Raw genomic sequence first — 26,386 nt, forward strand, 5'->3', positions numbered from 1 at the left:
ATAAAAAACACAACCTTGTTCAAGACAGCTTGTGATTTGAGATGGTTCAAGACTCAGAAAGAGATATGAACTGAAAGTTGGGCATCATTACATGCTGGGACTATGAAGAGGAAAATCTGTTAAAAGGTATACAAGAATGCTTGAAGTATGGATCTTGAAATTATTGGAGGCGGTTTGAAATTGTCTGATGGAAATATCAAAATCATGGCTAAATCTTGCGGATGGAATATGTAAGTATTTAGTAAAAGAGACAGTGCAGTTGTTTTGATCATGGTGCATACAAGGTAAAGCCACTGCAAATCCCACATTCTGTAAATCCAAGTTAATGTATAAGGAGGACAATTTATTTTTGAGGAGCCGAGAGACTCTAAAGAGCAACGTTATCTGAACTGATTCTTCAGTTGACCAAAGATAAACAGGGGAAAACCAAGTGGTTTCGGATTGTGTTTTGGCATGACATGTATGTTATTAGCTCAGTGTTTGAGAATGCCTTTCAGGAATTGTTCATCTTGATTTGGAATTTGTTAATGGCCCAGAAAATGGACAGGAAATGGAAAGTTAAGGCATCCCCGGGGAATCAGCAGTTAGAAATCAGGTTTCTGGGAGACAGTGAGACTGAGGACAAGGGGCCAACTTTAAAATATAGAGCATCTGAGCAACTTGTTTCCTGTGGAAGTTTTGAACACTTTCAAACACTGGCATTGCACGGTAACTATCTCTCGAATTAACAAGCTCTCATGACATGAAAAGTGGCCTGAAATGGATTAGAATTGAGCTGAGGAAGAAAGGTGGGTGTGTACAAGACGTGCAGGGAGCAATAGGAAGAGGATCAATGAGGTTAATATAAAAAACACAGAAACATGTTGAATGGATGGTCACAGGGAAAAGAGAGACCTGGAAAAGATACGGCAGCTAAAGGATAAGCATAACAATAAAAATAACACTGTAGCTCCTATCACTGAGTGGAAGGATAGCAGAGAGAATTATCTGTGTGTACTCGACCCTCAACTGTTAACGAGACTCTCAGCCCAAGGATCTTGGGGTCAACTCTCATATTGGGTCATGAGTTTTATTACATATTTTCAAATTGCTTTTTTTAAAACCAGAAAATGTCCATCAACTAAATATTGCAATCAATTCTCCTCTGGGTTCATTGAATGTTGGGAATCTCATTTACTGAAGTTTACAGATTATTTTTCACCGTTTACTGAATCATCAGAAGCACATTTTACAAAGTTGATAAATTACAGGTAGAATAGACACGAGAACTTGCAATTCGTTGAGGTCCCAACAGACCCAAGAATGGGTAACTTTATTGTTAGTCTTTGTCAAAACAACTTGTTTCAATGCAAGCAGCTGACACACTTGAACTGAGACTGCGACGGAAGTGCTCCCCCTAGTGTTGTGGCACAAATAAACAGTTAAAAATAATTCAACACAACAACAAGAAGACACAATTAGACGAGGTCAGGTCCATTGGTCCCATTCATTGGTCTGTGTCATGAACCTTGACTTCCAAGACCCATTTTTGATAAAGCTCCGCACAAAATGTTATTCATAAAACTTAAAAGGTATGCGATGGTGTACAGAGTGAGCACTGGAAATAGATGAGAAATTGACTGAAACATAGAAAATGAGTATTTGGCGGAATAGTAATGAAGGAAATAGTAAATCAGCTATTTTGTGGTCAATGTCAACTAAATGGTCAAATAGCAAATGCAGAAATGGGGAAATCTGTGGTTTCGTCCCTGAATTACTTTCAATATCTTCAAGATTCAATTTGGAGCTGGAATTCTGACAGTTGATGAATGTGGTCCAGAAACTTACACCCTGCAAAGTGTGAGCAGTTGTATTGGAGGAGTACTATTCCCTTTCTAATTTACAAAAATAACATAGATGCAAATAGTGAGATTTGCAGATGATAAACTAGGATGGAGAGTGCATTCGGAGAAGGAAGCTCAGATCTGCAGAGTGAGTTGGATAAGATAAATGACTGAAAAGAATAACAGATGTAATTCAGTGAAGACAAGCCTGAGTTGCTGCACATAAGGAGGAACGTAGACAACACGCACACTCTGGGATGTTGAAGCTGCGGAGGAGACTTATGATGCCTGACCCTAGACTCAACCTGCCTGTAATTCAGCCATGTTAAATTCGGGTCAAACAGCAGAATACAGGACAATAAATTGCCCAGGGCTCTGGTCAGACTGCACCTTGAGCACTGTGTCCAGATCAGGTCAGACTGCACCTTGAGCAATGTGTCCAGTTCAGGTCAGACTGCACCTTGAGCACTGTGTCCAGTTCAGGTCAGACTGCACCTTGAGCACTGTGTCCAGTTCAGGTCAGACTGCACCTTGAGCACTGTGTCCAGTTCAGGTCAGACTGCACCTTGAGCACTGTGTCCAGTTCAGGTCAGACTGCACCTTGAGCACTGTGTCCAGTTCAGGTCAGACTGCACCTTGAGCACTGTGTCCAGTTCAGGTCAGACTGCACCTTGAGCACTGTGTCCAGTTCAGGTCAGACTGCACCTTGAGCACTGTGTCCAGTTCAGGTCAGACTGCACCTTGAGCACTGTGTCCAGTTCAGGTCAGACTGCACCTTGAGCACTGTGTCCAGTTCAGGTCAGACTGCATCTTGCGCACTGTGTCCAGTTCAGGTCAGACTGCACCTTGAGCACTGTGTCCAGTTCAGGTCAGGCTGCACCTTGAGCACTGTGTCCAGTTCAGGTCAGACTGCACCTTGAGCACTGTGTCCAGTTCAGGTCAGACTGCACCTTGAGCACTGTGTCCAGTTCAGGTCAGACTGCACCTTGAGCACTGTGTCCAGTTCAGGTCAGACTGCACCTTGAGCACTGTGTCCAGTTCAGGTCAGACTGCACCTTGAGCACTGTGTCCAATTGTACCTGAACCTCTATTCCTTGTGTTTGCTGTCTAAGCCATGCCTGTGTTTCTCTCTCAATTCCATGAATCAAATGCATTTAAAATAATTTGTCGAAGAACTGGGCTAGATGAGGACGATACTTTTTAAGTATGAAGATAAAAGCAAATTACGGTGGATGCCTGAATCTGAAACAAAAACGGAAAATACTGGAAAATTTCAGTAGGTCTGATAGCATCTGTGGAGAGAGAAAGGAGCTAACATTTTGAGTCTGGATGATTCTTTGGCAATTTTTTTTGAGTTTGCCTTTGTTACCTACAATCTCCAGTATTTTCGTGGCCACTTTCCCACCCCCTTGCTTGAACCCTGTGATTCCCATCCCAGCAATTTGAACAGTCTCATCCTTGTTTTCTCTCCATTGTCTCTGCCTCCCTATCTCTGTGACCTCCTTCAGCTCCACAACACACCGATCTCTGCTGGGTTCCAATTCTGGCCTTCCACGGGCGGATTTGTCCAATAATGGGGCTATGTCCCCACGCCGGCGTGAAAACCGGCGCCAACCACTCCGGCGTGAGCGGCCCCCGAAAGTGGGAAAGTGTGGTTCCCGCAGCTCCACCCGGTGCAGAATGGCCCGCGCGAATTCACGTATGCATGGAACGGCCGGCGTATTTCCACGCATGCGCGGAATGGCCGGCGTATGTCCGCGCATGCGCGGGGGTTCCCAGGCAATATGGCGGAGCCCTACAGGGGCCCGGTGTGGAGTAAAGTAGGCCCCCACAGAACTAACTCGCCCGCCAATCGGTAGGCCCCGAACGCGGGCCAAGCCACTGTGGGGCCCCCCCTGGAGTCGTATCCCCCCCCACCCCCCCCTCCAGGACGGCCCCCGCACACTTACCTTCCAGGTCCCGCCGTGTGGGAGGTGAGTAATCCACGCCGGCGGAACTTGGCCAAACCCGTTGACCACTCGGCCCATCGAGGCCCGGAGTTTCGCCGGGGGGAGCCGCTGTCAACGGCTCCCGACCGGTGCGGCGGGAATCCCGCGATCGCCCGATAAACGGCGCCGGAGAATAGGGAAGCCGGCATTGGGGCGGCGGGGCGGGATTCATGCCTTCCCCAGGGGATTTTCCGACCCGGCGCATGGTCGGAGAATCCCGGCCCACATCTCTGATTTCAATCACTCCATCTTTGGTGCTGGAATGTGGCGACTAGGGGCTTTTCACAGTAACTTCATTGCAGTGTTAATGTAAGCCTACTTGTGACAATAATAAAGATTATTATTATTAAGAGGATGTCCCAGAGGATTCAAGGACAGAATCAATTTGGCTCACACTCATGATCAAAAAGGGTGCAGTTACATTGCTCAGTGCAGCCTATAGATCACTAACTAGTACGATGGATGTAGAGGAACAAATCTGTAGGGAAATTAGAGAGCGATGTTGACAAGTGGTTATAGTGGGGGACTTTAGTTGCTCGAATGTAGACTGGGACAGTGATAATCCAGTGAAAGGATGGAGAGGGGATACGTTCCTAGATTGTGTTCAGGGTAATCATAGAATCATAGACTTTACAGTGCAGAAGGAGGCCATTCGGTCCATCGAGTCTGCACCGGCCTTTGGAAAGAGCCCACAACTCCACCCGATCCCCGTAACCCAGTAACACCACCTGACCTTTTTGTACACTAAGGGCAATTTATCATGCCAATCCATCTAACCTACACATCTTTGGACTTGGGAGGAAACCGGAGCACCCGGAGGAAACCCACACAGACACAGGGAGAACGTGCAGACTCCACACAGACAGTGACCCAAGCCGGGAATCGAACCTGGGACCCTGGAGCTGTGAAGCAACTGTGCTAACCACTGTGCTACCATGCTGCTCCAATGTTCTGCAGCTGTATGTGTCTAGTCCAACAATAAAGGGTGCACTGTTGCGCCTGGTTCTTCGAAATGAGGTGGGACAAATAGATCACATGTCAGTGGGGGAACATTTAGGAGACAGTGATCATTGTATTGCAAGGTTAAGGATAATGATAGATAATAGGGTAATGGATAATCCAGAATATAAATGATTGACTGCGGGAGAGCCAACTTCAATGGGGCAAGAATGGAGCTGGACTGTATAATCTGGAACAAAAGGTTGGCGGGAAAAACTGTAGTTGGACAATGGGCTACCTTCAAAACAGAAATGTGCAAGAACACAGTCAAGGTATATTCCCTTAAAGGGAAAGGTAGCGCAAACAAACCCAGAGCTCCCTGGATGAAAAGTAGATAGAAATTATGATAAAGAAGGAAAGGTGCTTATGACTGGTGTCAGGTAGAAAATATAGTTGAGAACAAGAGGAATACCAGAAGATTCAGAGGGAAGGTGACCGCTCAATAGAGGTGAAGAGGGATTATCAGAAAAACAGGCAACATAAGGTTAAATCCAAAGTCTTCTATAGATATATAAATAGTAAAAGGGTGGTAAAAGGGGTAGGGCTGATTGGTGACCTAAAAAGGGGATTTATACGTGGAGGCAGAGGGTATAACAGAGGTATTGAATAGATACTTTGCATCCATCCGTCTTTACCAAGGTAGATTCTACCCACGACATGGTGACAGGAGAAAACTGTCATTGAAGGGTTCATAATTGATAAGGAGGTAGTGTTAGAGTCAGTTCTTAAAATGAAAGGGGTGGCACAGTGGTTAGCACTGGGACTACGGCGCTGAGGACCCGGGTTCCAATCCCTGCCCTGGGTCACTGTCCGTGTGGAGTTTGCACATTCTCCCCGTGTCTGCGTGGGTTTCACCCCCACAACCCAAAGATGTGCAGGTTAGGTGGATTGGCCATGCTAAATTGCCCCTTAATTGGAAAAAAAAACAATTGGATACTCTAAATTTAAGAAAGAAAATAAAAGTTCTTGAAATTAAATGGGTGGATATCTGCATTGATAATTGAAGGTGGCAGAACAAGCGGAGAGAGCTGTAGTAAAGCTCATTGTATTCTGGGCTTTATTAACAGGGGCATAGAGTACAAGAGCAAGGAGGTTACACTGAACTTATACCACACTCTGGTTAGATCTCAGCTCGAATATTGCGTACAGTTCTGGATATCACACTATAGGAGGGATGTGAATGCACGAGAGAGAGTGCAGAAGAGGTTCACAAGAATGGTACCAGGGATGAGAAACTTCAATTATAAGGATAGATTGGAGAGGTTGGGACTGTTCTCCTTGGAGAGAAGAGGCCGAGGGGAGATTTGATAGAGATTTTCAAAATTATGAGGGGGTTGGACAAAGTAGATGGGGAGAAATTGTTCCTGCTCGTAAAAGGATCAAGAATGAGAGGGCGGGGGCAGCACGGTGGTGCAGTGGCTAGCACTTCTGCCTCACGGCACCGAGGTCCCAGGTTCGATCCCAGCCCTGGGACACTGTCTGTGTAGTTTGCACATTCTCTCCGTGTTTGCGTGGGTTTCACCCCCGCAACCCAAAGATGTGCAGGGTAGGTGGATTGGCCATGCTAAATTGCCCCGTAATTGGAAAAAATGAATTGGGTACTCTAAATTTTTTTTTAAAAGAACGAAAGAGCACAGATATAAAATGAGTTGCAAAAGAAGCAAATGTGATGCGAGAAAAATCTTTTTCACACAACGAATGGTTTGGATCTGGAATGCATGGCCTGGAAGTGTGGCGCAGGCAGGTTCAATCAAGACATTCAAGTGGGCTTTAGTTGATTATTTGAATAGAAACAATATACAGGGGTACGGGGAAAAGGCAGGGGAATGGCAATAAGTCGGGATGCTCGTTTGGAGAGTCGATGTAGACATGATGGGCTGAATGGCCTCCTTCTGCACCAGTAACAATTCTGTGATTGGTCCATGAGCACTTATCTTGTATATTATCTTTTGTATAGCACACGTATAAGACTACTATACCTATTGGCTCCCCATTATCTACCATTCTCGTTGTGTTTTCAAAAAGCTCAAAATTTGTCAAGCATGATTTCCCTTTCAACTTTCCATTTTGACTTTGATTATTCTATGAGCTTCTAAGCACATTGTTATGACTTTTTTACACAGAGGGTAGTGGGTGCCTGGAACTCGCTACCAGAGGAGGTGGTGGAAGCAGGGACGATAGTGACATTTCAGGGGCATCTTGACAAATACATGAATAGGATGGGAATAGAGGGATACGGACCCAGGAAGTGTAGAAGATTGTAGTTTAGTCGGGCAGCATGGTCGGCACGGGCTTGGAGGGCCGAAGGGCCTGTTCCTGTGCTGTACATTTCTTTGTTCTTTGTTCCTTTATAATAGATTCCAGCACATTCCAAACTACTGATGTCAAGGCTCCTTCACGATTCATCATGATCATTGCAGATATTTGGCTTCAACGACACTTCCCAGCCCACTTCCCTTTTCCCCTAGATTTTAATCTAGTTTCTATCTCCTTTGGGCAGCTCACCCCTCATACCTGTGTAATTGACTTTATCTAAGTTCAGTACTGTAAGTTTTGGAAATAGGTGCATCACTCTCAAACTCAATGTGAATTTCTGTTGTATTACGATCATCCTTTCCCAGAAGTACCCTGACTATGAGATTGGTCTTCAGCCCTGCCTCATTATACAAGTCAAGATCTAATTTGTTAAGGGGCCAATGAACTACCAATATTTTCTATCCCTTGTTATTTTTTAAAAATCTCCACACAAGTTGATTCAATTTCAACTCTTCTCAGCAAAGATTCTTCCTGACTACTGTCCTTATATCATCCTCTATTCCACCCCGTTTCTATTTTGTCAAAATGTCAGGTACCCTGAAATATTTAGTTCCCACACCACATCTTGTATCCAAAGCATTTCACTGCAGAGATGGTGGTTGCACTGCTTATAATTTTCCAAAACTCCCTAGATTTTAGAACAGTTGCAACAGTTCAAAAGTTGGCAAATGTAACTCGGCTGCTCAAGAAATGGAGAGAGAAAACATGGAATCTATTATTAAGGATGTCTTAACAATGCACTTAGAAATTCATAGTATGGTCATGTAAAGTTAACCTTTTTTTAAGAAAGAGAAATTGTGTTCGACTAATTTTTAAAAATATCTTGGGAAAGGGTAACTTACTCCATCACCAACATACCCTTCAGGTAAACACAGTTACTACTCCCCTAACCGATTCAATGAAGTGACCACTGCCACGACCCACGCAGTCAAGTAGATATTGAAGATCAAGCCAAGGAAGACTAGCCAATTAAGGATTAACCAACCACACCCAGGGGTGCGCCATTACATATTTCCCCCGATTCCAAGATCACCAGAGATGCCAACCACAAAGAAGGATCACGAGGAACCGAGTCCTCTCTGGGATACATGATCTGTCCGCATCTTCATAGGGACGGGCAAGGAGTCCCTAATCCCAAAATGATAAAAATACAAAAGAAAAACACAACACTGATGGTTCGAACTGGGGTCTTTCCACACCCGCAGTGAGGACTTGCATGACCATACCAACCACCTCCACACCAAACCATTTACCCATCACCCTGCGGTGGTGCTACTCATCGTCTCTATAAACAAAGGTGAAGGGTACCTAAAATGTACTGCCTCCTTGTAAAAGCATATATAAAAAAACAGAACTAGGTAAATACTCAACAACCCTCATGTACCAACTCCGTATAATTTTCGCCATGGAACAGGATAACGGGCGACAATGCCTCTGTGCTCATTAACCATGCCCCTTTGTCAAGATTAAGTCAACAGCGTAATCACAACGGGATAAAGTTCCAGATTATTGATGAACTGCAGGTTAATATCACCGTCCACAGAGCTTGGAAAGGCTGAAGCCATGACAGGATTGTTGAGCAGCATTTAAGATCCCTCCAGAGTTCCATTGAAGCCCCTGAACCTCTGCCATATCACCCCCCCGAAGCGCAGATAGTGAGAAACCTACGCCCCGGCGGGAGGCGAAGACCCAATGCATCCAGCTGCTTCCACCACTTCTCAACAAACATCGAGGACAAGAGAACAGAAGACCAATGGTCGGGGTCTCCAACCGATCCTAGGCCACAAAGGTCAGCTACAATGTACCCTGTCAAACTCGAAACGTCCTGCTTTCAAATTGAGATTGCAAAAGCATGCCAATCGGATCTCAAAGTCGGCTGCAGTGCGTCCCCAGATCCCCTTAGAAGACCGGATATCCGAACACTCCCTGTCTGGCCCTGTTTCCCCGAAATAACCAGGATATTCGACATTCCATGCAACAGGATGTCCACCTAGGAGCCTGCCCAATCAACTCTCTTCTCCGCTTCATCCATTCTCTTAATATTTTGCAGTTCATTAATGTGGCACCAACAACCTGTGCCAAGAAGCCAAGACCATCAACCACAACATCATTCACAATGGCAGCCACCATTGGCATGTCCTCCTGCATTCTTCATTGAACCAGGGTTGATCCCTCGGCTTCATGCTAATGGCAGAGTGGGGCATATATTGGGTCATTGAGCTTGTAGATTGTGGTTGAATACAATACTGCTGCGGCTCTTGACCCACAACGCTTCAAAGTTTTGAGTTGCTAGATCTGTTTGAAATGTATCCCATTAAACATGGTGCCACACAACACAATGGAGGGATCCTCAATGTGTTAACTCAATTTTGTCTCCCCAAGAACTGTGCATTGGTCACCCCTACCAATACTGTCATGGACAGATACGCTGGTGACAGGTAGATTGGTCAGGCTGAGGTAAAGTAGCTTTTTCCCACTTGATTCTTTCACGACCTGCTGCAGTCTCAGTCGAACAGCTATGTCATTTTAGACTTGGTCAGCTCGGTCAGTAGTGGTGCGATCAAGCCAATATTGGTGATAGACATTTCCTGGGGGAAAGAGGAATGCGTTTGGCTTTTGTTCTTGCTGTTGTGGTTGCCTCCCTGTGTGCCCTCTCTCTTTGTTTCTTCTGGTTCCCCTTTCCCGCTTGCCCTGTGTTCCTGTTAGCGTCCGTCCCCCCTTCCACTGTTTTATTCTCTCCCCCCCCCCCGCCTTTGCTTATTGGTTGCAGGTCATGAACAGGTCATAGAACAGGCTGGTGAATAGCTTCCATGTATTCTGACCGCCGAATGGTGTATTTTATTTTCTCCAATTTGAGAAACTCTGCCAAATCGGACAGCCAGTTTGCGGCCTTGGGTGACATTGCCGATCGCCAGCTGAGCAGGAGTCTTTGGCGGGCGATAAGGGTGGTGAAGGCTAGGGCACTTGCCACTCTCCCCATAAAGAGCTCTGGCTGTTCCGATACCCCGAAGACCGCCTAGCGGGCACGGCTCCACCCTCACCCCCACAACGTTGTACGTGGTCTCGAAAAAGGCTGTCCAGTAGCCGACAAGTCTGGAGCAAGACTAGAACATGTGGGTGTGGTTGGCTGGGCCTTCCTGGCATCGTTCGCCTTTGTCCTCCACCTCCGGGAAGAACCCGCTCATTCGAGTTCTGATTAAGAGCGCTCTGTTTATCTGCATTAGGCTCAGCCCTGCGCGTGAGGAGGTGGAGTTCACCCTGTGCAGTGCTTCGATCCAGAGTCCTCCCCAATCTCCATGCCCAGCTCTTCCTCCCACTTCTCCTGTGTCTCATCAAGAGGTGAACATACCTCCTCCAGCAGCCGTCAGCACAGTTATCGTCCCCTAGTTCGCCCCGGTCCGAAGTCTGTCCAGTAGGGAGTGTCCTGGTTGCCAGGGGGATGGCACCTCTCTTTTTGGAGGAAGTTTCTGACTTGCATATATCATAGCTCGTTCCCTTCCGGGAGTTGGAGCTTGTCCATGAGTTCCCCCAGGGTTGCTACTCTGCCATCTCCTACTGTCAACACCACTTCGTCCTGTCTCCACCTTTTAAAGGGGGGCTCCATGGTCGCGGGGGTGAATCTATGGTACTTGCACACGGGGGCCATGATGGACAGACTGAAGTAGTGTCGCATTTGGTTCCACATTCTCAACGTAGCCACTACCTGGACTTTTTGAGGAGATGGGTGGGGGGAATGGAAGTGGAGCCGTGGTCAGTGCTCGAAGGGATGTCCCCATACAGGAACTCTTATTTGCGTTTATTAATTGAGATTAAATTCCACCAGCTGCCATGGTGGGATTTGAACCAAGGTCCCCAGATCATTAGCTTGGGCCTCAGGATTATTTCTACACCACCGTCTCCATAAAACCACAAGATGTTGGAGCACAAGTAGGCCATTCAGCCCATTGAGTCTGCTCCGTTATTCAATGAGATCATGACTGATCTGACATGAGAATCCTCAACTCCACTTTCCTGCCTTATCCCCATATCCTTTAATTCCCTCAATTATTAAAAATATGTCTACCTCAGTCTTCAACATACTTAACCCCTCATACACAATGATTGAGTATATTTAAAGCTGCTAAAGGCAGAGTTTTCGTCTGGCAGGAAATCGAGGGATATGGGGAGTAGACGGCCAAGTGGAGTTGACAACATAAGAGCATAAGAACTAGGAGGAAGAATAGGCCATTCGGCCCTTGAACCTGCTCCAATATTCAATACGATTCCAGCTGATCTTCAACTTCACTTTCCCGCCTGTCCCTAAAACACTTGGCTACCTTGCGGATCTCTCTAACTTAGCCTTGGATATATTCGATAACCCAACTTCCACTGTTCCCTGGGTCACAGAGTTCCGAAGATTAACAATTCTCCTCAGTTCCATCTAAGTTGGAGACCCTTATTTTTAAGTTGTGTTTCCCAGTGTCATGTGAGGGTACCTTTAAGAAATGGATGTTTAAGCATTGTACCTTTAAGAAATGCAGTGATGTCAGAGTGTGGGTGGAGCTAGGTTTTAGATCAGCCATTTTGCAGTTTAGTTTCAGTTTGAGAAAAGGAGCTTGGGTGTGTGCCTGTGTTTGCAGTGAGCTGGATCTGCTGTGATCTCTGGCATGAAAGACTATCTCTGGATCATTTGGGTGATTTAAACTCATAAAAGTAATGCCTTTAACCTGATGTGTTTCTGTTTAAAGGTGTTAAGTCTCGTGGATGTTGAAAGGAATAACTGAAGGATTATTTAGTGTTGTAATATTTTTGGGGTTATCTTTGAAGTAAGGGGTGTTAAGAGATCAAATGTTTATTTAAGAGGTTAAGTTGAGTTCATGGAATAAGCATTGTTTTGTGTTTAAAAACCCACATGTCCAGAATTGTAATCCCACACCTAGGGAACAAGCCGTGTGCTCGGAAAAGCAACAAATACATTAAAGAGGGAGGTTGGTTGAACTCCATGATACATTTTGGGGTTCTGGAAACGCCTCACCCATAACACCAGCTCGAGATTCTGCCAAGAGAATAAACATTCTGAGGGTCAGCCAGGAAGGCATTCTGAAGAGCGGCCACACATAATTAAAAGGAATTATTGACAATCATTTTTTAAGATTCGTTTTAGGGGATGTGGCAGGCCAGCATTTGTTGCCCTATCACTAATTGCCCTTGAGAAGGTGGTGGTGAGCTGCCATCTTGTACCACTGCAATCCCTGAGGTGTAGTACACCCACATTGCTGTTAGGGAAGGAGTTCCAAGATTTTGACCCAGCGACAGTGAAGGAACAGTGATATATTTCCAAGTCAGGATGATGAATGGTTTGGAGGGGAAATTCCAGATGCTGGTGTTCCCATGTGTCTGCTCCCCTTGTCCTTCTAGATGGTAGCAGTTTGGAAGATGCTGCCTAAGGAGTCTTGGTGAGTTCCTCTAGTGCATCTTATAGCTGGTACGCACTGCTGCCACTGTGCATCGGTGGTGGAGGGAGTGAATGTTTGTGGAAGGAGTGCCAATCAAGCAGGCTGCTTTATTCTGGATGGTGTCGGGCTTCTCGAGTGTTCCTGGAGCTGCACTCATCCAGGCGGAGAATATTCCATTGCACTCCTGACTTGCGTCCTGTGGGTGGTGGACAGGCTTTTGGGAGTCTGGAGGTGAGTCACTCACAAGGTTCTCAGCCTCTGAACTGCTCTTGCATCCACAGTATTTATATGGCTAGTCCAGTTCAGTTTCTGGTCAATGGTTCTTAAGTTCATAAGATGTAGGAGCAGAATTAGGTCATCCGGCCCATCAAGTCTGCTCCGCCATTCGATCATGGATGATCTCATACTGGCCTTAACTCCACCGTCCTGCCCGTTCTCCATAACCCTTCAACACATTGCCAATTAAAAATCTGTCCAACTTGTCCAGAAATTTACTCACTGTCCCTGCATCCACCGCACTCTGGGGTAACGAATTCCCCAGATTCACAACCCGTTGTGAATTTCCTCCTCCACAATATATTCACCTCCTCCACAATAGTCCTCAATACCGAGGCCCTGCAAGGCTGCGTATTAGCCCCCTACTCTACTCCCTGTACACACACGACTGCATGGTAAAATTTGGTTCCAACTCCATCTACAAGTTTGCTGACTTTACGCTGCTTTAGCAGGGGCTGGTTTAGCACAGTGGGCTAAGACGGCTGGCTTGTAATGCAGAACAAGACCAGCAGCGCAGGTTCAATTCCCGTTCCAGCCTCCCCGAACAGGTGCCGGAATGTGGCGACTAGGCGCTTTTCACAGTAACTTCATTGAAGCCTACTTGTGACAATAAGCGATTATTATTATTATTATTATTATTATTATTATTATTATTAGTGGGCCAGATCTCGAATAACGACGAGTCCGAATACAGGAGGGAGATAAAGAACCTAGTGGAGTGGTGCAGCGACAACAATCTCTCTCTCAATGCCAGCAAAACTAAAGAGCTGGTCATTGACTTCAGGAAGCAAAGTACTGTACACACCCCTGTCAGCATCAACGGGGCCGAGGAGGAGATGGTCAGCTGTTTAAAATTCCAAGGTGTACACCCACGTCAACACTACCAGCAAGAAAGCACCACAGCGCCTATACTTCCTCAGGAAACTAAGGAAATTCGGCATGTCCACATTAACTCTTACCAACTTTTACAGATGCACCATAGAAAGCATCCTATCTGGCTGCATCACAGCCTGGTATGGCAACTGCTCGGCCCAGGACCGCAAGAAACTTCAGAGAGTCGTGAACACAGCCCAGTCCATCACACGAACCCGCCTCCCATCCATTGACTCCATCTACACCTCCCGCTGCCTGGGGAAAGCGGGCAGCATAATCAAAGACACCTCCCACCCGGGTTACTCGCTCTTCCAACTTCCATCGGGCAGGAGATACAGAAGTCTTAGAACACGCATGAACAGACTCGAAAATAGCTTCCTCCCCGCTGTTACCAGTCTAGACTCCTAAACGACCCTCTTATGGACTGACCTCATTAACACTACACCCCTGTATGCTTCACCAGATGCCGGTGTTATCTAGTTACATTGTCTACCTTGTGTTGCCCTATTTTGTATTTTCTTTTATTTCCTTTTCTTTTCATGTACTTAATGATTTGTTGTATACCTCAATTTGATCTCCCCTCATTCTTCTAAACTCTAATAAAAATCTTTATTATTATCACAAGTAGGCTTATATTAATAATGCAATGAAGTTAGTGAAAATTCCCTAGTCGCCACACTCCAGCGCCTGTTCGGGTACACAGAATTCAGAATGTCCAATTCACCTAACAGCACGTCTTTCAGGACTTGTGGGAGGAAACCGGAGCACCCGGAGGAAACCCACGCAGACACAGGGAGAACGTGCAGACTCCGCACAGACAGTGACCCAAGCGGGAATCGAACCCTGAACCCTGGTGCTGTGAAGCAACAGTGCTAACACACTCTAGAGAATATAGGCCCAAACTGTTCAATCTCTCTTCATACGACAAACCCCTCATCGCTGGAATCAACCTAGTGAATCTCCTCTGAACTGCCTCCAATGTCACTACATTGTTTCTCAAATAAGGGGACCAAAACTGTGCTCAATAGTCCAGGCGAGGTCTCACTACCGTCTTGCAACAACACTTTCTTATCTTTATCCTCTATTCCTTTAGCTATAAATGCCAACATTCCATTTGCTTTCTTTATTATTTGCTGTACCTGCATGCTCGTTTTCTGTGACTCATGAATGAGGATCCAAGTTGGGATTCAGTGATAGTAATTATCAGTAGGGGAATTCCAGAGGAAAATAAAAGAGGAATTGTGTAGTGGCGTGATCACATACTGTGGGTTTAGTAAGGAAGTTATACTATTACAATATTCAGGGCTGAGGTTTGGTTAGTTTTAGTTTGAGTGAATGGAAAGAAAATATGTAGTGAGCAGTTTTCCTAGTGACAGGTTTGGGATATGACAGATTTTAAGGAATGGACAAACTCAGATAGTTGGAGAGGAGCCGATGCTCCACCTGGGAATTGAAGCAGGGGCAAGTCAGCGATGGATATGGTCAGAGCAGGAGGGTCATAGAATCCCTATAATGTAAAAGGAGGCCATTCATCCCATCGAGTCTGGACCAACTCTCCATAATAACGCTCTACCTAGGTCCACTCTCCCTTCCTAACCCCGTAACTTCATCTAATTGCTGGGCACAAAGGGGCAATTTATCATGGCCACTCCACCTAACCTGCACATCTTTGGACTATGGGAGGAAACCGGACCCGGAAGAAACCCACGCAAAAATAGGGAGAAAGTGCAAACTCCACACAGTCACCTAAGGCAGCAATCAAACCTGGGTCCCTGGTGCTGTGAGGCAGCAATGCTAAACAGTGTCGCTGTGCTGTCCTGAGGTCATTACATGTCCTAATAATAATAATTATCTTTATTATTGTCACAAGTAGGCTTACATTAACACTGCAATGAAGTTACTGTGAAAAGCCCCTAGTTGTCACACTACGACGTCTGTTCGGGTACACAGAGGGAGAATTCAGAATGTCCAATTCACCTAACAAGCACGTCTTTCGGCACTTGTGGGAGGAAACCGGAGCACCCGGAGGAAACTCACGCATACACGGGGAGAATGTGCAAACTCCGCACAGATAGTGACCCAAGCGGGAATTGAACCTGCGACCCTGGTGCTGTGAAGCGACAGTGCTAACCACTGTGCCACCGTGCCTTGATAGGAATAGAGAATTGATGAGTAAAGTTAGACAGGACAACAGAGGATGTTGTTGCCATTACGGAGACCTGGTTGAGGGAAGGACAGGATTGGCAGCTATACGTTCCAGGATTTAGATGTTTCAGGCAGGATAGAGGGGGATGTAAAAGGGCTGGCAGAGTTGCGCTACTGGTTAGGGAGAATATCACAGCTGTACTACGGGAGGACACCTCAGAGGGCTGTGAGGCTATGTGGGTAGAGATCAGGAATAAGAAGGGTGCAGTCACAATGTTGGGGGTTTACTACAGGCCTCCCAACAGCCAGTGGGAGATAGAGGAGTAGATAGGTAGACAGATTTTGGAAAAGAGTAAGAACAACAGGGTTGTTGTGATGGGAGACTTCAACTTCCCCAATATTGACTGGGACTCACTTAGTGCCAGGGGCTTAGATGGGGCAGAGTTTGTAAGGAGCATCCAGGAGGGCTTCTTAAAACAATATGTAGACAGTCCAACTAGGGAAGGGGCTGTACTGGATCTGGTATTGGGGAATGAGCCCGGCCAGATGGTAGAAGTTTCAGTAGGGGAGCATTTCAGGAACAGTGACCTCAATTCAATAAGTTTTAAAGTGCTGGTGGACAAGGATAAGCGTGGTCCTAGAGTGAATGTGCTAAATTGGGGGAAGGCTAATTATAACAATATTAGGCGGGAACTGAAGAACCTAGATTGGGTGCGGATGTTTGAGGGTAAATCAACATGTGACATGTGGGAGGCTTTCAAGTGTCAGTTGAAAGGAATTCAGGACCAGCATGTTCCTGTGAGGAAGAAGGATAAATACGGCAAATTTCAGGAACCTTGGATAACGAGAGATACTGTAGGCCTCGTCAAAAAGAAAAAGGAGGCATTTGTCAGGGCTAAAAGGCTGGGAACAGACGAAGCCTGTGTGGAATATAAGGAAAGTAGGATGGAACTTAAGCAAGTAGTCAGGAGGGCTAGAAGGGGTCACGAAAAGTCATTGGCAAATAGGGTTAAGGAAAATCCCAAGGCTTTTTACACGTACATAAAAAGCAAGAGGGTAGCCAGGGAAAGGGTTGGCCCACTGAAGGATAGGCAAGGGAATCTATGTGTGGAGCCAGAGGAAATGGGCGAGGTACTAAATGAATACTTTGCATCAGTATTCACCAAAGAGAAGGAATTGGTGGATGTTGAGTCTGGAGAAGAGTGTGTAGATAGCCTGGGTCACATTGAGATCCAAAAAGACGAGGTGTTGGGCGTCTTGAAAAATATTACGGTAGATATGTCCCCAGGGCCTGATGGGATCTATCCCAGAATACTGAAGGAGGCTAGAGAGGAAATTGCTGAGGCCTTGACAGAAATCTTTGGATCTTCACTGTCTTCAGGTGATGTCCCGGAGGACTGGAGAATAGCCAATGTTGTTCCTTTGTTTAAGAAGGGGAGCAAGGAGAATCCAGGGAACTACAGGCCGGTGAGCCTTATGTCAGTGGTAGGGACATTACTGGAGAGAATTCTTCGCGACAGGATCTACTCCCATTTGGAAGCAAATGGACATATTAGTGAGAGGTAGCATGGTTTTGTGAAGGGGAGGTCGTGTCTCACTAAATTGAGTTTTTCAAAGAGGTCACAAAGATGATTGATGCAGGTAGGGCAGTGGACGTTGTCTCTATGGACTTCAGTAAGGCCTTTGACAAGGTCCCTCATGGTAGACTAGTACAAAAGGTGAAGTCACACGGGATCAGGGGTGAGCTGGCAAGGTGGATACAGAACTGGCTAGGCCATAGAAGGCAGAGAGTAGCAATGGAAGGATGCTTTTCTCATTGGAGGGCTGTGACCAGTGGTGTTCCACAGGGATCAGTGCTGGAACCTTTGCTCTTTGTAGTATATATAAATGATTTGGAGGAAAATGTAACTGGTCTGATTAGTAAGTTTGCAGACGACACAAAGGTTGGTGGAATTGCGGATAGCGATGAGGACTGTCGGAGGATACAGCAGGATTTAGATCGTTTGGAGATTTGGGCGGAGAGATGGCAGATGGAGTTTAATCCAGACAAATGTGAGGTGACAAATGCATTTTGGAAGGTCTAATGCAGGTAGGGAATATACTGTGAACGGTCAAACCCTCGAGTATTGAAAGTCAGAGAGATCTAGGTGTACAGGTCCAGAGGTCACTGAAAGGGGCAACGCAGGTGGAGAAGGTAGTCAAGAAGGCATGCTTGCCTTCATTGGCCGGGGCATTGAGTATAAGAATTGGCAAGTCATGTTGCAGCTGTATAGAATCTTAGTTAGGCCACACTTGGAGTATCGTGTTCAATTCTGGTCGCCACACTACCAGAAGGATGTGGGGGCTTGAGAGAGGGTGCAGAAAAGATTTTTTTTACATAGATTTTTTTACATAGAATTTACAGTGCAGAAGGAGGCCATTCAGCCCATCGGGCCTGCACCGGCCTTTGGAAAGAGCACCCCCATTTTGAGCCCAGAACTCCGCCCCATACCCGTAACCCAGCAACTCCACCCAACCCCTTTGGACACTAAGGGCAATTTAGCATGGCCAATCCGCCTAACCTGAACGTCTTTGGACTGTGGGAGGAAACCGGAGCACCCGGAGAACACCCACGCAGACACGGGGAGAACGTGCAGACTCCACACAGACAGTGACCCAAGCCGGGAATCGAACCTGGGACCCTGGAGCTGTGAAGCGACAATGCTCACCACTGTTCTACCGTGCCGCCCTTAAATTTACCAGGATGTTGCCTGGTATGGAGGGCATGAGCTATGAGGAGCGGTTGAATAAATTTGGTTTGTTCTCACTGGAACGAAGGAGATTGAGGGGCGACTTGATAGCGGTCTACAAAACTATGAGGGGCATAGACAGAGTGGATAGTCAGAGGTTTTTCCCCAGGGTAGAGGGGTCAATTACTAGGGGGCAGAGGTTTAAGGTGCGAGGGGCAAGGTTTAGAGTAGATGTACGAGGCAAGTGTTTTACACAGAGGGCAGTGGGTGCCTGGAACTCACTACCGGAGGAGGTAGTGGAAGCAGGGACAATAGTGACATTTAAGGGGCACCTTGACAAATACATGAATAGGATGGGAATAGAGGGATGCGGACCCAGGAAGTGTAGAAGATTGTAGTTTAGTCGGGCAGCATGGTCGGCATGGGCTTGGAGGCCGAAGGGCCTGTTCCTGTGCTGTACTTTTCTTTGTTCTTTGTCGAAGCTGAAGGTTTAGGTGCAACCCCTTCACCAGAACTGATTAAGATTACAGGTAGCGTGCATGGAGAATGAAGGATCAAAATACAGGAGAGAAGAAATTGGTTTGCTTTCATGTGTCTCTGTCAGGCTGAATATTTCCTCACACCTTGAGGGGTGGGTGGGGGGGGGGGGGGGGGGGGGGGTGGGGGGGGGGGTGGCTGCATGCCAATTCAAGTGCATCTCCAGTGGAATCAGTCAGACTTACTGGGCCTCCAATGGAGTCGGCCTGACCAGGTGGATCCTAACTTTCACCCATGTATTGTCCCTGGTGAAATGGTTTGAAGAGAGATATTGTTTTTCTCATGTACTCTGACGGCACCCACCTTGACTGCTCCACCACCTCTCCCGACACCTCTACTGCCTGCGTTGTCAAACTTCTTGTCCTCCATGGAGTCTGCGCCTCAATATCCTCCAAATATATATTGGGGAAATCAAAGCCATTGTTTTCGAGCACCACTCCTCAATTGCTGACAGCAGCTTACGACTAAACCAGTCTGTTTGCAACCTTGGTATCAGGTTTAACCCCAAGATGAGCTTCTAATTATCACTGAGACTGCCTGTTTCCACCGCTGTAACAGCACCCAATATTGTCCCTGTTTCAGCTCATCCACTGCTGAAACCCTCATCTATTCCTTTGTTACCTTTGGACTCAATTACTCCAACACACTGCTGGCGTGTCCCCCATATTCTACCTTTCCTAGCCTTGAAGTTATCTGAAGCTCGGCTGTCTTAACTGGTACCCCAAGCTCCAATCGCTCATCATTCCTGTGCTGTTCTATGCGAATCTATATTTCCTCCTGATTGAACAATGCCTTGATCCTCATGCTTGTTTTCAAATCCTCCCACCCTCTCCATAATCTTCTCCAGCTCCACAACTCTCCAAGATAACTGTTATACTCTCATTTTGACATTTATCTGCTCCTCCCTGATTTAAATTTTTAAAAATAAATAAATATAGAGTACCCAATTCATTTTTTCCAATTAAGGGGCAATTTAGCGTGGCCAATCCACCTAGCCTGCACATCTTTGGGTTGTGGGGGCGAAACCCACGCAAAACATGGGGAGAATGTGCAAACTCCACACGGACAGTGACCCAGAGCCGGGATCGAACCTGGGACCTCGGCGCCGTGAGGCAGCAGTGCTAACCACTGTGCCGTCATGCTGCCCTGCTCATCTCTGATTTTAATCATTTCACAATTGCTGGCCATGCCTTCAGCTGCCTCAGCCCTCAGCCCTCGGGTGGCTGTCTGTGTGGAGTTTGCACTTTCTCCCCCTGTCTGCGTGAGTTTCCTCCGGATGCTCCGGTTTCCTCTCACAGTCAAAAGATGTGCAGGATAGGTGGATTGCCCATGCTAAATTTCCCCTAAGTGTTCAAAGATTAGGTGGGGTTACGGGGAAAGAGCGGGGGGTTTGGGCATAGGTTGGATGCTCTTTTGGAGGGTCGGTGCAGATTCAATGGGCTGAATGGCCTCCTTCTGAAGTGTAGGGATTCTATGGCCTCCCCACCTCTCTCTCGTTTCCTTTCAGACAATCCTTAAAACCTATCTCTGACCAGGTTGGGTAGCTGGGAGAGGGGCTGGTGCAGGAACTGAGATGTTCCAATTCTTGTGTTGCAGGTCCCTGAACTAAAATTTCAAGTTAACGATGCTGAGGAAAAGAATTCGTGGCTGAAGAGCCTGAATGAAGAAATTGGAAAAGCCAATAATAAAGAGTTTGATCAGGTGATTGTTTTCTATATCATTGGTCGACTGTACACTCATCAGTGAGAGGTTGGTTAATTTAACATCAATGGTGGTTGAGGTTTTTGAAACAAAAATCAGGATAAATTCAACAGGTGCTTGGAATGGTTTGAGTTAATCAAGGACAGCCTGGATTTGTCAAGGCAGATTGTGCTTGACCAATCTCATTGAATTTTTTGTTGATGTAACAGAAAATTGATGCTGTCTGTAAGCTCGTTAACAAAATTGTGGCTGATGGAATAGGAAATTCAATGACAACTTAGATAAAAAAACAATGGGCGCGATTCTCCGAAATGGAGACCAAGTCCCGACGCCGGAGTAAAAACCGGAGTGTTTCACTCCGGCGCCGGAGCCCGCTCCCAGCCCCCTATTCGCCCGCCCCCGGGGGGCTAGGAGCGGCGGTGCGTATTTTACGCACGCTGGGCCTTGGCGCTGCGTAAAAAGCGGCACCACGTCAATGACGCGGCCAGCGGCGCGTAAATTAAAATTAAAAAAAAATAATAAATTTAGAGTACCCAATTAATTTTTTCCAACTGAGGGACAATTTAGTGTGTCCAATCCAGCTACCTTGCACATCTTTGGGGTGTGGAGGCGAAACCCACGCAAACACAGGGAGAATGTGTAAACTCCACACAGACAGTGACCCAGAACCGTGATCGAACCTGGGATCTCGGCACCATGAGGCAGCAGTGCTACCCACTGCGTCACCGTGCTGCCCCGGCGTCGCATAAATGATGTCACCCGCGCATGCCTCCCCGAGGCCGCCCCGCAAGAAGATGGCGGATGGATCTTGCGGGGCGGTGGAGGATAGGAGGTCCTCCTTTAGAGAGGCCGGCCCGCCGATCGGTGTGCACCGATCGCGGGCCAGACCCCATCGGAGGCCCCCCCCGGTGCAGGGAACTCTTTCCCCCCCCCCCCCCTACACAGGCCGCCCCCCCAGCGTTCCCGCGCAGTTCCCGCCGGCAGCGACCAGGTGTGGCTGGCGCCGGCGGGAACCTGTCGTGTTGGGGCGGCCGTTCGGCCCATCCGGGCCGGAGAATTGCTGCTCGCCCGTTGCAAACGGCGAGCGGCGATTCTCCGAGCGGCCAGGCGCGACCCTCGCGCCGCTGGTTTTGTGGGGGGGGAATCGCATGCAGGTGTCGGGGCGGCATGGCGGGACTCGCACGGCGCCCCGGCGATTCTCCCACCCGGCATGGAGGGGGGGGTGGGGGGCGGGTGGGGGGGAGAATTCCGCCCAATGTCTCTGAAAAGAAAGCGAGTGGAAATGGGTGTTTTCCAGACTGGAGGATGGTAGACAGTGGCGTTCCCCAAGGGTCAGTGCTCGGACCACTGCTTTTATGTTAGATATGAATGTCTTGGATATTGGGATAGAGTAAAAGTTCAAAATTTTACCCATGGTTCCAAATGAGAATGATAATAATCTTTATTAGTATCGCAAGTAGGCTTACATTAACACTGCAATGAAGTTAGTGTGAAAATCCCTTTGTTGGCACACTACGGCGCCTGTTCGGGTAGAGAGGGAGAATTCAGAATGTCCAATTCACCTAACAAGCACGTCTTTCGGGACTTGTGAGAGGAAACCGGAGCACCCGGAGGAAATTCACGCAGACACAGGGAGAACGTGCAGACTCCGCACAGACAATGATCCAAGCCGGGAATCGAACCTGGAACCCTGGCGCTGTGAAGCAATAGTGTTAACCACTGTGCTGCCGTGCCGCCAATTGACTGCAACAGGACATAGGTAGGGTAGAGAAATTAGCAGATGGAATTTAATGTAGAGAAGTGTGAGGTGATACATTTTGGTAGAAGCCACAGGAAGAGGCAATACAGACTTAATGGCACAATTCTAAAGAGTGTCTGGGGTCAAAGAACCTCAGGATGCATGTCAATTGGCATTGCATTATTGAGAGAATGGTTCGGAAAGCATCCGGGATCTTGAGCTTCATACAAAGAGGCATTGAGTACAAAAGCAAGGAAGGTATACTGAACCCTTATAAAGCTCTGGTTAGGGCACAGCCCGATTCTTGTGCCCAGTTATGGTCAACACACTTTAGGAAGATGTGAGGGTCCTTGACAGGATGCAGAGGTGTCATATTTCTTTGCCCCAAAGAGAAAGGGTATGGAGGTGCCCACACTCTGGATTCTTGAAAAACGCGATGAGAGGTTTATTAATGTTGCTCGTACTATCAAGATGGTGATCTGCTCAAAGCCTGCACCAACACTCTGCTGACGTCACTACGCTTCATGTGATGCATAACCAGCAGGAATTATATTCCCAGATACATAACGAGGAGATTTATGAGAATGGTTCCAGGGATAAGAGACTTTAGCGAGAAGGGAAGGATGGAAAAACTGGGGTTGTTCACCTTGGAGCAAAGGAGATTGAAGGGATTTGATGTCAGGGGGAAGGGTACAACTTTTTTAGATCAGTAGAGAGGGTAAAACTCTTCCTTTTGGCTAGTGGTGCAAGGACCAGGAGATTTAAAATTTTGGCCAAGAGATACAAGGGGAATGTGAGGTAGAATTACACACTGACCCGGAGGGTGGTGCAAGCTGAAACAATCAATGATTTTAAAAGGAAATTGAATGAGCGCTTGAAGGAAATAACCCAGAAAGCTACTGGGATCAAGCAGGAGAGTGGAACCGACTGGGTTGTTTCCCGTAGAGCCAACATAGATTTGATGGGCCGAGTGATCTCCTTCAGTGATTTTGACTCTCATGAGCAGAAATCATCTTGGGGTTCAGTTGCAATAGAATGCAGCAGATATCCTCAGTTCAGACTAATCCAATTCCTCGATGCCTGGCATTAAAATGTTAGTGTTACTGACAAGATCCACACAGCAACAAAATCTTTGCTGCTAATTTTGTATCAGCCAAGAACTCAACCCAAGAGGAAGTTACTGACTGACCTGAGATTGTCATAAACTTCATAAGTCACTGCAACTTGTGAGAATGGACGTGCTGTGATTTCAGCTTCACTTCCTGGTGAAACTTGGGAGCGACTATTGTCTGTATAAAAGTCAGTACGTGAAATACGTGTGACGAAATAAAACGAGGGGTCCTATAGTGAAAGATGTAACTTCTGACTCCAGAATCATCACAGTCCCAGGGAGCTCTGCTGTTCATTGGCTGTTGTTGAACTTCTAATTTGACCCATATTCTTGAGTATTTTCAATACTTCTTGCAGTGGAGAATCATGAACCCAGAAGTGCGCTGATGTAAAAAGCAGCACAGTGCAAGGAATCAAGTGGATCACATATCACATCTTCTTGTCAGGAGTGTTCTGCTAACCAATGTATTGCAATGTAAGTGTGGATTAACGATTAAGCAATGTGTTTGTGCTTAGGTTACGGTGGATGAAAAGAATTCTCTGGATCACTTAACACGCAACCGAGTAAAGATGAACCACACCCGAAGACCGCCAACCAGACAGCATCGCAAAGAAGTAAGTCATCCAAGCATCAGCTATAAAATTAGATAGCTCCACCTTTTAAATCTGTAGCCGGAGCTGTGCTCCTCTCAATAGGTGATGGTGGGGAGCAGGCCATGGGTCTCTACCCAAAGAGGGCCAGAGCCAAGGGTCTCTCCACTGGAAGGGAGTATGTAGAGCGAAGGGCTCATCCACTGAGAGTATTTATAGGGGAAAACTTGCATTAATTGGTTAGAAATGCTTACTCCAGCCCTGTACTCCTACTAGTAAGGAAAACTCAAAACATTTCCCTCGATTTGGTCCTGGAATCACAGATTACCCAAAAGCGTCTTGGGAGGGTTACAAGTAGTGGTTTAAAACAGTTTATTAAGAAATAATTTTGAATAGAGTACGTAAGTAGACAGGAATGACATATAACAGATAATATTAATGAGTTACCGGTCCCAAAGCAGATGCAAGGATGCGTGAAAAGGGGTGACTGTGCCAGGCTCTTCTGTTATCAGTCTTCTGGAGCGAATCAAATTGTTGGCCGAAGCCAGCACAGATGCACTTCAGAAAATCGTTCCATTGTCTCTCCTGTTCTCATTCTTCTCCTAAAGGGTGAAGCTGAATATTGAAAAAAAAAATTTTTTTCAGTTTTAATTTAGTTTTATTGCCATATTTGTGGAATCCCCTGCTCCACAACCCCACAATACAAACCGGGGCTTGGCGAGTTGCAATATGAGTCTTTTGGACCAGATGTCCTGTTAAATTTCTTTGGAGAAATGGGGAGGGGGTTATAATTTTGTTTAAAAGTGAGAATTTTTCACAAATACCCGAGATGCTTTGCATAGAAAATAGAAGCAGGAGGAGGCCATTCGGCCCTTCGAGCCTGCTCCGCCATTCATTATGATCGGGCTGATCATCAAGTTCAATACCCTGATTCCGCCTTCCCTCCCGCATATACCCTGATCCCTTTAGCCCCAAGAGGCACCCCACCACCACCACCCCCACCCCCAAAAATCGGGAAAATTCTTTCTGAATCTACCCTGATTAATCCTGCAAGAATTTTATAAGTTTCCCCTCTCACTCTTCTAAATTCCAATGAATATAATCCTAACCGACTTCGTCCCTCCTCATATGACAGTCCAGCAAAGAATGGACAGATATTTTTTAAAACAAGCAGTGTTACAATGTGGGCTAAGAATTTGAAATTTTATATCTGCTACCCTAGTCAGTCACCAGCTTGACTACGACAGAAATTCAAACATTTTGCACATGCTCAATAGTTTGCCCAAAGTAAAAAGAAAAGACCCCCCCCCCCCCCCCCACTCACCTCCGACAATATACATTACCATAACCTCCAATCTTTACAGATGCAGCTCCTCCATCTCCCGCCAACTGTCAGTTCTCCCCCAATTTATGTTCCCTTAGAAAGTCATTAGCCTCTTGTGCTTTAAAATAGTACTCCCGGCCTTCAAATGTGACCCACAATTTTGCCAGGCACAGCATCCCAATCCGAATCTTCCTTCGGTACACCTGTTGTACAATCCTGCACACCGCCTCACCAGCTCCACACCAATATCTTGATTTATTCAGACACGATTCCCCTCCTATTCACAGTCTCGCCTCTTCCAAGCCCATCGTAGAATCTTTTCTTTCTCAACGAATTTGTGCACAAACACCGCCTGCGGCGGCTCCCGCGCTCTTTACCTCTACCTTAAAGACCAGTGGGCCCTGTCCACCTCTGGGCCTTGTCCAGCACCCCCTCTTCCACTAGCTGAGCCAACATCCTTAACATTTATTTTGCGGCGCTCGTTCCTTCCACGCCCACTGGCAGCCCCACAATCCACAGGTTCTGCTGCCTGGACCTATTTTCCTGCTCGTCCACCTTCACCCTCAACGACTTGCACAGGTCCCCCAGGACCCCCACCTCCGCCTCCAAGGACGTGATACTATCACTCTGGTCCGACACCACTGTCTCCACCTGTCGTATCTTCGCCCTTTGTGCCTCAAGGTACTTCTCTACACGGTCCATCGATCTTCACAGAGGTGCAACTGCTCCCTCAATGGCCTTCAATCATTCCTTTGCATCTCCTTCCTTTGCTGGAAAAATCCATCTTTTTTTTTAAATTTT

The 26,386-nt window shown here is 46.8% G+C and overlaps 1 protein-coding gene across 2 annotated transcripts in view; it reads left to right on the forward strand.

Annotated features, from left to right (window-relative positions):
* The window catches only part of plekho2 (pleckstrin homology domain containing, family O member 2), an 82,570-nt gene that overhangs the window by 48,102 nt on the left and 8,082 nt on the right, over positions 1–26,386 (forward strand). The window contains exons 4-5 of one of the 2 annotated variants that reach the window (XM_072468814.1): positions 20,718–20,822; positions 24,187–24,285. In XM_072468814.1, the coding sequence (XP_072324915.1) occupies positions 20,718–20,822; positions 24,187–24,285 (204 nt within the window). The remainder of the gene's footprint in view (positions 1–20,717; positions 20,823–24,186; positions 24,286–26,386) is intronic. The other variant, XM_072468815.1, reaches the window with a different exon arrangement.

Source organism: Scyliorhinus torazame, chromosome 12, assembly GCF_047496885.1.
Source record: "Scyliorhinus torazame isolate Kashiwa2021f chromosome 12, sScyTor2.1, whole genome shotgun sequence".
Classification (NCBI taxonomy): Eukaryota; Metazoa; Chordata; class Chondrichthyes; order Carcharhiniformes; family Scyliorhinidae; genus Scyliorhinus; species Scyliorhinus torazame.